Genomic DNA, 14,116 nt, shown 5'->3' with positions numbered 1-14,116 from the left:
GATGATCCATTCTCAGGAAATCAAAGCTCTCAATATGGCCCTGACACTCGTCAAAGCTCAGGCTGCATAATATGACCTTCTTGTTTTAAATCATTCCCTTTTGGCCTAGGGATTCTACTTTCCAGAATTTATGCAGAGGGTTAACTAGAGAAATGTTATAAGTGTGTTCCTCATATTATTGTACATAGTGACACAAAACTAGAAAACGTCTTAATCCCATCATTAAGAAACAGTTCAATAGTCATTGATTTATCTCAGCATTGGATAATAGACAGCCTTAAAAATGCTAGAGGACCCAGGGTGATGGCTCAGTGGCTAAAATCCCTGCCTTCCACACGCCAAGATCCCATGAGTGCCAGGTCATATCCTGGCTGTTTTACTTCCCATCCAAATCCCTAACTATGGCCTAGGAAAGAAGTAGAGCATAACCCAAAGCTTTGGAACTCTGCACCCACGTGGGAGACCTGGAAAAAGTTCCCGGTTTCAGATCAGCTTGGCTCTGGCCATCGCAACCACTTGAGGAGTGACCCAGCGGACAAAGAGCTTTCTGCCTCTCTTCTCTAAATTTGTCTCTCCAATGAAAAAAATTTGTTTTAATTTGGTAAAAGAGATCTTCATATGCAATATGGAAATGTGCACAACTTGTTGTAAAGTGACAATAGCAGGTTACAAAATAGTGTTTAAACTTTGCTCCTTGACTTGATGGTTTGATATTTTTTAATGTATGCGATATTTTCTAATATGGAACCACTATGGTAGTCTATCATATGAACCTGTGCCTTGGGTACAGGCATCCCACAGGGGTGCTGGTTTGTGTCCAGGCTGCTTCACTTTCTAGCCAACTCTGTGCTTACGACCTGGGGAGGCAGTGAAGGATGGCTCAAGTCCTTGGGGACCTGAAGGAAGCTCCTGGGTTTGCATTGGTTCAGCTCTGGCCATTGTGGCCACTTGGGGAATGAACCGGCAGATGGAAGGTTCCCTTTCTCTCTATAAATCTTTCAAATAAAAGAAAATTAATCTTTTTAAAAAATTGTATGTGACATTTTCTAGAAAAAAAAAGACTATAAAATTTACAGGCCTGAATATTAGCAGTGGCAAGATTATGGCTTTTACTGTTCCTCTGTAACCTTCTGTAATTGTACTTTTTATAGTAAATTTAAAACTTTTGTATTTTGGGTAAATGATGCTTCCTCTATTAAAAAAAAAAGTGTTCCTGCATTCACTGGCTGTGGGTGATTTCCACAACAGCCAGACAATTAGAGGTTACTTACAGGAAAGATCTGCTGACCTGAAAAAGACACGTTCTTATCTCATAAGCCTTACCGTCCTCGTTAGACATGTACTGAAGGTGTAAATATGTGGCCCAAAAGATCCCAATGTCTCTCAAAGCTATGGGGAAAAAAATCAAATCACCTAGAGCAAAATTCAGGGAATTTGGGTTTCATCCTTGTCCTAGGGAGCAGGTGGAAGAATACCCAAGGCAGATGTAAGTCAGGAAGGGGAAATGCCACTTCCTCCCTAACTCCCTCACTCTCAGCTGGGAGGGTGGTTGGAGATTCAGGTGCCTCAAATGGAAGAGGGCAGGGCCAGAGCCTGCTTCCTGTTATAAAAGCACAAGAGCAGCAGACCATGTGCCTAGTTGATTGGTTCTTTTCGTCATGGCGTACCAGCAAACGGGAGGTTCTGGGAGTCTCTCAAGCTGGTTCAGTGCAGGCTTCAGGTGAGTAATTCTGAAAGCAGAGGACTGCTGTGGCTTTGTTTCAGTGAGCTCATTTTCCCTTAACTCTTGTCTATTCTCTTTCAGCGTCAGCAGGTGTCTTTTTGTCTTTTTCACTCTTGTGATATCAGGGAACTCAGTAGATTTTCTTCAGTTAGCAGATCCTGCTTTCCCAGGTATGTCTCGTGGTGGGGAGGGACATCCCCCTGAAAGGAAAGAAGGTTGTGGTTGTATGGCCAAGAAATAAGGGACTCCATGCACCATTTTCCTCAATGGTTCAAGTTGCTTCCACTGCCTACTGCAGACTTGGTACACCTACTAAATGAAAGAACTTTAAAAGTCTGCCCTACATTACAAGGCCTCCATGCCTCAAGTTTGATAGCATCCACAGAACAGTAAATCACAGCACTAAAACCCATTCTCTAGGAGCAGCACGTCTAAATTCACATCAATTGTGAATTGAACTGACAGGAAGACTTGGGTGGATGTCAACTGAGACATGGAGTTTTTCCAGGACTTTCACGTGAACCAGAGGTCGCAGAGCAGTGAGCTGGGAGCAGAATTTGGCCTAAAAGAGAACACATGCATCAGTTTTTCACTTAAACTTGAAAAACCTCTAGAGATAGCTTTAGTTCTTCGGTTGTTCACAAAATCATGGTCCACACCTCCTTCAGCTCTATCATCAAGGTTCTTGACCTGGCTTCCATGGGCATGCTTGTTAACCCTCAGCCAGGGTTCCCGCTGGAGTGCATCAGACAGCCATAGGCATGCCTGCCTGACAGTTGTTGAGTTATTGGTATGCTGCCTTATAGCTGTCTGACTTGTCTCACCAATTTGTGAGCTCTCCAAGAACAATCCTTGTCTCTCACCTGACTTTTTTCCCTGATGCCTACTGGAAAGCAGGACTCCGTATGCTGTCGTAGTGAGTTTTGCCTTCTGTACCTCAAGAAGGTCCAGCATGTTTCTTTTGTTCTCCAGGCACTGTTACTTGCGGTGAAAATGAAATAATACTGAGATTTCCCAGCCATGGTGGCACCGAGACATGGCTTGCATCTGTGGTAGGTAAGTAACTCATATTGTCTCACCTAAGTCTTAATTAGCACAAGACAACCATTGTCAGGTGCACAAAGCACACTAAGTCTAGAGTAACTGGCATCCAGCTCCCACAGTGCCACGGAGGGAGGGGTTTCTGGTTTGCATGATGCCATCAAGAATGGCAGAAACAAATCTCTTGTTTCTGTAACAGCTGGCGTTGCAGAATCTCCTGAGACACTTATGGCTTCATATCCCAGCATCACTAGCTAGGTCCAAAATTAAGTGATTAAAATTGACATGCTTTGAAAACAGACTGATAAGCTATGCAGTTCAGCCTGCCTGCCTATCTGACTCTGCCACTGGAATGTACTTTTTAGCCATCTCTGATCTTCTCTGGCTTCTACAGACCCCCAGGGTGGTGAACTGTTGAACTGTTCATATATCTTGGACCCAGAGGGGCCAACTCTAACAGCCCCATATGAGGCGTGTGCCAAGACAGTGGTAAGTAGCGGCTTCAAGAATGATTGAGAAAGTGGTAATCTAGTAGATACTGGGAGTGAACCAAGAATTTAGACTGGAAAGTGAAGCAGTAAGTCATTCAGAATTGTGTAATTTATTTTAACCTCCCCAGAAGACATTTGGAAATGTCTGGAGATACTCTCCATTATTGAAACTGAGGACGGGGGGCCATGATGGGTATCTAGTGGGTACAAGTCAAGGATGCTGCCAAATACTCCTGCACTGACCAGGGTAGCCCTGTAACACGCAGTTATTAGGCCTGAAATGGCAATGCTGAGATAGCCTGATGATCTAATGTTTGAGCCATTTAACCTCATCTCTACTACTGTATTTTCTAAATCTTCTAAATTTCTATTCCCATTTTGAAAAATGAGATGACCTCCCCACAGGATAATGGAAGACTATGACACAATAGACGAAGGTTTGTCACAGTGCCTAGAAGAAACAAATGTGCAAAAATAAACTATTTTGATTTAAACCTCCTATGTGAGCTGGAAGGATACATTGGTACTTGCCAATAAAGAACGCTAGTTTATAAAAACAGGTGCTAAAAAGTTAACAGTACCTAAGCCCTCAGGTTTTCCTTATTTACAAGCACTGGTATTGCCAATCAAAGTTATCAGGAACAACAAAACTAGCCTGTTTTCTCTGCTTTAGGCTGCAGAGCATCACTTGGGAACACAAAGATTTGATAATACAGATCTAATTAACAACTGACATAGTAGGTCTGGAGTGAATCCTGGAAATGTGCTGGTTAAACAGACCACACCCCTTGTGCACGTAGCCTATAGTCTCAGCTTTGTACAGCTACTTCCTTTGACTCTGCTCTAAACAGACTTGTGATTGTTTTTTTCAATGGAATTATGTAAAGATCTAGTGATTGATGTTTAGTGATTACTCTCCAGTTTTAAAATGGACCTCTTCCACTTTAGCAGGCTTGGAAGTGCATTTTTATAAACCAAAAATTTGAAAACTACAACTTGCAGACAATCAAAGTCTGTGGTTTTTTTTAATGGTCCTAATCGATGAATGGTTTCTTAAATTTAACACTTTCATTCTACAGTTTTTTTTTTTTTAATTCAATGGATCTATGGATTGTATGTGGCCCATAATCTAAAATAGTTATCTGAGTTTCAAGTTTGGCTGCTGCCTACGAGTTCCCTAAGGTCAGGAATAACAGCAAAGGTGGGTTTATCCAGCACTTGGCACAACAGCAGCTATTTAGGAGCTCAGTAGATGAACGTGCTTGACTAACCTGGGTAGAGGACCCGTATCAAATGGACTATGATGCCCAGACACAGGGTAAATGTAAGAAAGATAAAAACTAAGCTGTGATACGTATTTCTGATGGTGTAACCATTAGTAAATCTTTGTGTAGATAGCCCTCTGTGATATCATAGCAATCTTCTGTTCCAGAAATAAGGCATCTTCCAGAACTTGTATCTGTAACTTTAAGGGATTCTCCACCCAGGTGGGTCAGATGGTATTTGAAGTCAGCTTTTCCACTAAGCAGTGGCTCTGTTATTCCTATCTGCACACAGCATGGCGGACACCAGATGAGCATCAGAGTCACAGACAGTAGCTCTGTTCTAAATCGTGGGGGTGTCGTGTATCAGTTCTTCTGTCCAGCTACACAAGTAGAACAGATCTTTGAACTTTCAAAATCCATAATCTGCACTGAGGACTCCATGTCTGTAAGTGAAAAGGGATCATGACTTCTCACTGGGCTCTTTCAGGGGGGAAATAAGGTATTCAACAATTCTGTGCTCAGAACTAGGTTAGGATTTCAGTCCTGTGTTCACTGCTTGCTGTGTGACCATGATCGAGTTTTTTTAACCACACTGAGGCTGTGTTTTCCTACTTACAAGGTAGTATTATCCCTCTGCTTCTAAGTGTTGGCTGTGTTTAGCACTTGCTGACTAAAATAAAAAGGGTCCAATCTGCAGTTATGATCACATTAATAATCATTTGATAAATGAATATCTACCATGTTCCAGGCCCGATCCTAGATGCTAAGACACAGTACATGAGCAATACAGCCCAGTCACATCTTCATGTGGCTTAGGTCTAACACAGACGATATTGACATAGGACAAACTTCGCTAGCTGTTACTTTATATAAACATCTGACTTTTTAAGGATGTAACGAAATACTGCACATCTAAGGATTGCACAATTTGCAGCTGGAAGAGTTTGGATTTCCAAACTGCCTCTGTCACTTCAAAGACATAAAATGAAGCTAAGGGCATAACCAGGATTCTTGTACCAAGAATGATTTAGCAGCTACTTTGCTTTCTGCACACACTAGCAGCTGGCATGCCTCAGTAACTCTCTGCAAAATCAGATTCATGTATCGCTTAATGTTTCATTTTTGTCTTCCAGCTTTCTTTCCCACACATTCCTACTGACTTTGACAGCATTATGGTATGAAAGTAATTTTAAAATAACTTTATTAGCCCTTAATTCAATATTAAAGGTGACATGAATTTTAGTTTCCTAAGACTATTAGCTACTTATTGTTTTCAGTGTGCACCAGACCTCTAAACAAATCTCTTGATTTAAGGTGAACCAATCCCAGATGGGATGGATGATTGAGATTGGTCATGATCCAAGAACCCAAACTCTGACTCTAAAGGAGGCCCTAGGACAAGGATTTGGTATCCTGATTGACAACAAGTTGACCCTCAATGTGCCATTCAATGCCACTGGAGTGACTCACTATGTGGTAGGTGTGAAAATGTGTATGTACACCCAAGGCACAGGGCTGTATGCTTAAACTGAAATGTGAACTTGAATGTGTCTTTCAATTAACTGATGAAAAGGACTTCAATGCCTACTTTGTGCCAAGGACTAGATGTTAAAGACATAACGGTGAACAAATCAGCCATGGTCCATACTTTAATTCACAAGGCTCAGGAGTACTCATACTTCACATTATACTGAGAATTCAAGACTACAGACAGGAGAACAGATTCAAGTATTACATCTTGGTTATCTATTTCCTAGGTTTATATATATATACACACATATATACATATATATGGATATAAGCATGTTAACAGTGGTGAGACACTGCATTAAATGAATTCATGTGCTGATGTGGTTAGGACAGTCCTGGCCCCAGTGTGCTAGCATTGGCCACTTTAAGAACTTCACATTGACTATAAGCTATTGCCGAGTTCTGTAAATATTGATTGCTGTCACTAGAGAATAAGGTCAGATTTATCTGCCTAGTCATCAGAGAGCACTAGCCTTCCAGATGTCTCAGGGGATGACACTAAGACTAGAATGCCTTCAGAATAGATGCTGGGAAAAAAAATGTGTAAATTCAACTTGAGTGAACATGGTTCCTGGTACTTAAAATATATGCTTGTTCTGATGATTCTTAATGGTTTGAGATTTTAGCAAACCAATACCTTTAAAAAAGCAAAACAATACTGTCCCTTTAGGAAGGTGACAGCCATCTCCACCTAATACTTCTGAAGCTTTCACATGTGTCTCCTGGACGGATGATCGCCTTCTCATCACAGGCCATTTGTTTGTCAGGTGAGGCTCCAGGAAGCTATAACTTTGGTTGTGGAACACGTGGTTCTGAGGGCTTAAGACTAGTAATGGACATTGCTGTCAATCATTTCTCCCAGGTCCTGTGTCTTGTAATGCTACGCATATGACTCTTACCATACCAGAGTTCCCTGGGAAGTTAACATCTGTGAACATTGAAAACAGAAACATTGCAGTGAGCCAGCTGCACCATAACGGGATTGATGTGGAAGCTGCCAACGGCTTGAGACTGCATTTCAGCAAGACTCTACTCAGAACAAAAGTAGGTTCTGTTACCTACCATTCAACTCTATGTAAGCCTGACTTGGGGTATAGTTTCTGTGGGTAGTCGTGATGTAGCCTGTGATTTGCTCATAAAGTAGTTGCTGGTGTAACAGTCACACTTGGAGGGACTCACTGGATCATTTTATATAAGTGAATTTTCAGGTGTCGGAAACTTAATCTCTAATACCAAGCCTCTTTGACTTCAGAAATGGAAATCTGCCCATGTTTGTCCCTCAGTTCATTAGGCAGCCCACATTCCTTGTCAAATAACTAATGACTAACCTTTCATAATGCTCTACAACAAACGGGACAGCTTGACCCAAACAAAAGAATCCCATGCTGTCCTTAACAGGCCAATTTTGACTGATGTGATTGCCAACTACCAGTGAGAGTAATCTTAAATTGGGTTGTGTGTTTTGCAATGTCTCCTTTCCACTCAGACTTGGCGAGTCCTCCACTGATCCTTGGAATTCGATCTGTTAATTCATGCTTTAGTGCTTAGTACAAAGAGCATGCAGTGCTGGGTCCTGCAGGGCATGAGTTTAAAGCAATAGATTTCCTGCCTGGGGAAGCATCCTGATCTGGGGAAGTGATAGGCTCTCCCTTGTTCAGCTTAAAGGGAAACCAGAGAAGCCTGGAGTATACCCTGTAGGTATTGAGTGAACTTCCTGCCTGCCTCCTGTGATGACTCTGGGCCCCAGACAGGCTGTGACTAGCTAATTGACATTCTTCTCTCATTTTAGTTTTCTGGAAAATGCCTCCACAATCGGTTCTACATATCTTCACTCAAGTTGACCTTTAACTTGCAACGGGATACAGTGTCCACAGTGATTAATCCTGAGTGCTTTTGTGACTCACCAGTTTCTATAGGTGAAGACTTACTAAATCACCCTGTCTACCTTTTTCTTCATTGGCTTTTGTGTGCAGATGGGGAAACACAGATGTTCTGATTTCCGCGTATTGCTTGTGGGTTTGAAGAAATCGGAGTGCTCAAATAAGAAACATCACTCTAGCTGCCATTACAGGGATCTAAGTCGTATACAATTTCTAAAGGTCTGATATAGATAAAATGGTAGCTCTCAGTCACTGTTCAGTGTATAAATCAGAATATCATAGATTAGAGGCTTCAGCCCAGCATACAGGAAGAATGTCTCACAGTTCTAGTAAGAACCAAAGGCTTAAAAAAATTGTCCCAAGTTACTACAGATTTCCTTAAGAATACAATGGGCAATTTCTGTATCCTTAGCCTTGCCTCTGGCTCCTGGGATCCTGTTTACTCTGACATGTTACAGATTAAACAGAAAAATAAGAGCCCTTGCTTCATTTTTTCCCTCTCAAACTATGGAGAATTTTACTAGTGCAATTTCTCATCCAAAACACTTAGAACCCAAAATATTTCAGATCCTGAAAAGTGTTGTGGGCTAGTGTTCATCTTGATGTTTGGTTGGTTTTTTTTTTTTTTTCTTTCTTTCTTTCTTTTTTTTTTTTTTTTTTTTTGTATTTGGGGAAGTTTGAACTCTTTGCATAGGTATTGACAGCTGATCATCTCCCATTCGAAAATCTGAAATGTGTGATGCTCCAATCATTCTAAGCAAGAGCCTCAACATTTCAGAGCACTTCTGACTTTGGATTTCAGATCTTTGATGTAGGAGAATGGGATGCTCAACCTGTATGGAAAGAAGGGACCTCGTAACACAAGGGGTGTTAAGCCACATAAGTCTGATGTGGTCACCACAGTCCCTCTTCAGAGTTTTGTCCTCTAGCTCATATCCTAGACATCACTTCTTTCCATGTCCTTGGCTCTTCCCTCTTGGAAAGGAAAATCATCCTGGTTTCTCACACAGCAGCTTTGCTGTGGCTGAAGCTCCTCCTTGCAACTTGGGCTGTTTATCAAGCTATTTTCCAAACTTAAGCTTAAAACAAAATCTGGACTCCTGCCAAAAATAATTAAAATTTCCCTCCCCATAACACTTTCAGGTTGATAGATAATATCACATGGGAAATAAGTTGACTCTCTATCCCTTTCACCGTGGTCTAGTTACAGGTGAATTTTGTACCCAGGATGGATTTATGGATTTTGAGGTCTACACCCACCAAACCAAACCAGCTCTCAATTTGGATACCCTCAGGGTAGGAAATTCATCCTGTCAACCTGTCTTCAAGGCCCAGTCTCAGGGGATGGTAAGGTTTCACATACCCCTGAATGGATGTGGAACAAAACATAAGGTTAGTACTGGTGGATGATAAAATGTCACTCTGGATCTTTGAAGTAACTGGTTGTTAATCATACTTCTGATATTTTTAAGTTAAAAGATGAGAAAGTCATCTATGAAAATGAAGTTCATGCTCTCTGGGAAAATCTTCCTCCAAGCAAAATATCCAGAGACAGTGAATTCAGGTGTGACATATTTGTTACTTCTTAATGAACACAGTTATTAATATGAATTCTTTACTACCTCTTCATGTGCACACTCTTACAGAATGACAGTGAAGTGCTACTATAATAGACAAGATGTGCTACTCAATGCCAATGTCAAACACCTTCTTCCTCCAGTGGCCTCAGTGAAACCAGGTCTGCTTGCTTTGAGCTTGCAAACCTACCCAGGTGAGATGCTGCATTCTAAGATGGCTGCTTAAATACTTTTTGGAAACTTTTCCTTCAGATACTTTCTGATGCTTCCAGACTAATGGAGAAGTAGTGACATTTAAGCATATGTTACAAACATCAATTACTTGAATATGGGATAAATTTCTATTTCATTTCAGATCCGTCCTACCAACAGCCTTACAGGGTCAATGAGTACCCCATAGTGAAATACCTCCGCCAACCAATTTACATGGAAGTAAGAGTCCTAAATAGAAATGACCCCAACATTAAGCTGGTGTTGGATGACTGCTGGGCAACATCTTCAATGGACCCAACCTCTCTACCCAAGTGGAATATTGTTATGGATGGGTAGGTACTCTGCATATCGTATGGTTGCCTAGATAATCCACTGGAACTTGATGGTGATAAGAGAACTCTCTTGGACTCAAACAGCAATAAGTCAGAAAGGCCTTGATTTAGTGCTAGTTTCTTAGTCATGGATTCCTGAGCTGATCAAGTGACTCATGCTGCTTTCTTAATTGTCTGAATCTTTAACATTGCGACCCTCCATCAGGAAACTACTGGCTCCAATACTCAATCGCTTACCTGGAGAACGAATGAATCTCTCAGTCATTATCCATTTATTGAATGCCTACTGTATATTAGGCACTGTGCTGTGTTCTCTGCAGGCATGAGTTGATTTCTCTGAGGAAGCCAATAGCCATCTTTAAAGGAGAAAATAAGCTTATTCCTTAAACATGTAGCTCAAAGCAATATTTAGCAGTAAAGTTGGGAGTTGAACACCACTATGACTCTAGAACCTTAGCACTACAATTCTCTAAAGTTGTAGTTAGCCACACACATTGGTACAAAAGGCATTTGTCCTCCCAATGACCACCTGTAGTGTCAAAGGAGTCTTGAAACTCATGCATAGGTTTTCCATAATACACATTTCACCATATCATGGTAACATTTCATACAAAAATGAGCTGACAATTCTACATTCTGTAGGTTGCATGCTCCTCATTGTGTTCTTCACAGCATCAACCCTCTGCTAACAAATAAGGTTACAAAATGTCAGGGTTTCACCTCTCCTGTCACCAACACCTACTGCCTGGGAAACAACAGGCATTTGTTAACACTTAGTGGAAAGAGCCACGTCAGTTTTTATGAGGGTGTATAAACTTGTCCCTGTTAGAGTTCATCTGGCAAATAGGTATTTTAATATGCAGTAAAAAAGCAGCATGTACCTCCTAGGATTTCATGATCATTATTGTATGAAGTCAAAAGAAGTGGACTGGTGTAGGAATCTTGTGGTTAAGATGCCCTAAGGGACACAATCCATCCATATCAGAGTATTGGATTTGAGCCCTGGCTGCACTTTTGATTCTGCCTTCCCACTACTGCATACCATAAGAGGAAGTAGGTGATTGTCAAGTGCTTAGACTCCTGCTAACACATTACACTAAAACTGGAAAGGCCTAGAGGATTGAGTTCTAGGTTCCTGATTTTGGCCTTGTCCAGCCCCAACATTTGGGAAGTATCCTTCCATTCCTCTGCCCCTCTCTTACCCTTTCAAATATGTTTGAAAAATTTCAAGGCCTATGAAGTGGTGGTCATTTGACACAGCAATGTGAAGTTACTGCTTGTGATGCATGTGTCCCATATCAGTTTTTGGGATTGAATCTCATGTTTGCTCCCAGCTAATGAGTGAGTGCCTTGGAGTCAGCAGGTTGTGGCACAGTTTTTTGGGTTCCTGTCATCTAACTGTAAAGACCCACATGAAGTTCCTGGAGTTGACTGGGGAGTGAACCAGTATATGGAAAAATGTCTCTTGCTGTCTCCTTTCCTCACTCTTGATCTACGGTTCTCTGGTTCTCCAGCTCTCTATCACTTTGCTTTTCAAATCTTTTTAAAGAAAACGTATTAACTATAGCAAAGGTACTGGTCGAAGATATACACAGTCCTAAGAGTTCTGGAAGGGTTAGGCATAACTGTATTGGGGTCAATTCTGAATTGGATTCTGAGGATGCATGCATGCATGTGACTGATTCATCGCTGGTGTGTGCCTTCTAGTTGTGAATACAACCTGGACAACTATCAAACTACCTTTCATCCAGTTGGCTCTTCTGTGACCCATCCTTATCACTATCAGAGGTTTGATGTGAAGACCTTTGCCTTTGTATCACAGGCCCAAGTGCTGTCTAGCCTGGTAGGTGATTAAGAAGGCCACCGGAGATAGGTTAAATGTGGTTGGAATGATTCTACCTGACTCAAGCCTTCTGTCTCCAGGTCTATTTCCACTGCAGTGCCTTAATCTGCAATCAACACTCTCCCGACTCTCCTCTGTGTTCTGTGACTTGCCCTGCGTCATCTAGACACAGGCGAGGTAAAAATTCCCAATCCCCATTACTGTGTCTCACTCAAAGCAAGCCTCAGTCCTTCAAAATTGAAGAGCCTAAAGAGAGACAGGAATAATTCATTTTCTGCTTAGTCCCAAGAGTCTGAGGAACCTTCTCGTCTTCCTGTGTGCTTCATTCACATGTATCTGAGTCACACAGATTCTTAAGAATTACCTTGGGCAAGTTCTTGGAGAACTCATTCTACTTTTCACAATGAGAGCCATGCCTTCCTCTAAGGCAGGGAAACCTGTGAGAAGGAACGGGAACATCTACTTCTAGGGAGTCTCAGCAGTTTCTCAAGTACCTGTTCCAGGGGTCAGAGACAAACCCGATTATCTTTTTCAGCTACAAGGAACACTGAATTGGAGAAAGTGACAGTCAGCCTCCCGGGACCAATTCTCCTGTTACCAGATGGCTCTTCATTCATAGGTACGGATTTACAGCAAGAACTCCCTGGTCTTAGCTTTTTATGCTGGGAGGATAATGCTTAATGTAAGTAATGCATTCTCATAGCATAACTCAACAAGCAGAATACAAGACAAAGCCTCTTTACTAACAGGCTAAACCGAGTCCTAATAGACTAAACGTAAACTCTTATGTACCTTTACAAAAATCCCCCTAAAACATAAGTGGGATTGTATGATCTTAATGATGTATATGTGGTCTTTTCTACTATTATAGCTATGTTACACCCTTACAAAGAGACCTGCCTCACTGCTGATAGCCATATGGGATTTTACATAGTTCTGCCTTAACTGTGGTCCTGATTCATGGACATCTAAGTTATAGTCTTGTCCTTAATACTATACTAGATTATTCAAATCTTAGCCTATATCTAAGAAATAGTATTTCCAGTGGCCTTCTATGATTGATCACAGGGATGTGCATGTTTTAACTTGCTATAGTCAAACTTGTATACAAAATTTAAAGTCATGAATAGCTTTCTCATGTGTATTTTCCATTAGCTTCTAAGATGCATAATTTCAAAAACTTTTTACACCAAAATCAACTTAGTTTCTCATCCCATTTTCCATGACCATTCTAGAGCAAACATTTTTTAACAGTTTATCTTCCCATTGCCATTCCACATCCTCAGTCCAGATAACCTTACCTTTGGGCCTGGAATTTTGAAATTAAATGGTCTTACATCCCTAAAAACCTGTCAGATCACTCAGTGGGCGGAGTGGGGTAACTAATGGTATCGTAGCACCAGAATGTTATACAGAATTAGAGCTCAAAGTAATTCACAGGTGCCAGCCTGTCTGATCTAAGACTGACAAAGCACATGGGGAAGGCAAGAGAAGAGATTGGCTCCCAGGGCAAGGTTCTATCTTATTGGAAACTTTCCAAAGAAATTCTTTAAAGCTTCATTTCCTCTCCTTCTCCAGAAGCTTTATGAGGCTTCAACTTACCTTGAAAATTTCACTATGAACCTAAGACTTGCTTGTCTGTTTACTTCCAGATGTTGGGGACTCCAAGAAACTTGGGCTTGTTGCTGACATTGCCTCTAAAGCAACAGCTATTGTGGCAGCCTTAGCAGGAGTGATGGTAACGCTAGGTTGCATCAGTTACCTGTGTAAAAGAAGAACCATGGTATTCAATCACTAACTGTGCTTGCAAATAAAATAGTTGACATAAGGCCAAGATCAGATGGTGTTGAAGGAATGTTGCTTTCAGTCTATTTTCTATACAGTGAATATGTTATCTCTTGGGCGGCCTTTGGTCTGTGTGGATATTAACGGGCAAGCTTATAATTCAATTACTTGTTGTTGGCTCTTTCTGACTCCTAACCACAGCTGAATTTTCTAGCACTCTCAAGCAGTAGAGAGGTTTTGCTATAGCCCATCTCGGATAGGGGTACATTCATGTCAACATAATGTCTCTACTTCCTCTACTCACATAAAATCATAGTGGAAAAAGCTCAGGAAATTTGAGATTAACCTTGGTATGAATCACTTAAACCATCCATATAAGGGGAACTTCAAAAACTTAATGTACTAAAAATTGCATGGATTTTGAATTTTTTAATAA

The 14,116-nt window shown here is 41.2% G+C and overlaps 1 protein-coding gene across 1 annotated transcript; it reads left to right on the top strand.

The window, feature by feature from the left end:
• Positions 1-1,658: 1,658 nt before the first annotated feature.
• On the top strand, positions 1,659-13,693 carry ZP2 (zona pellucida glycoprotein 2). Its single transcript, XM_004587099.3, is given in 17 exon segments — positions 1,659-1,720; positions 1,805-1,893; positions 2,696-2,779; positions 3,159-3,253; positions 4,813-5,019; positions 5,835-5,996; positions 6,721-6,817; positions 6,913-7,094; positions 7,840-7,966; positions 9,135-9,322; positions 9,403-9,494; positions 9,577-9,701; positions 9,863-10,052; positions 11,760-11,895; positions 11,976-12,072; positions 12,431-12,514; positions 13,548-13,693. Coding segments are annotated over 17 exon segments (2,163 nt in total).
• Positions 13,694-14,116: the final 423 nt, after the last annotated feature.

The sequence above is a fragment of the Ochotona princeps genome, chromosome 24 (genome assembly GCF_030435755.1).
Source record: "Ochotona princeps isolate mOchPri1 chromosome 24, mOchPri1.hap1, whole genome shotgun sequence".
NCBI classification, from domain to species: domain Eukaryota; kingdom Metazoa; phylum Chordata; class Mammalia; order Lagomorpha; family Ochotonidae; genus Ochotona; species Ochotona princeps.
Note: the sequence above shows the minus strand (reverse complement) of the source record. Positions and strands in the feature narration are given on the sequence as shown.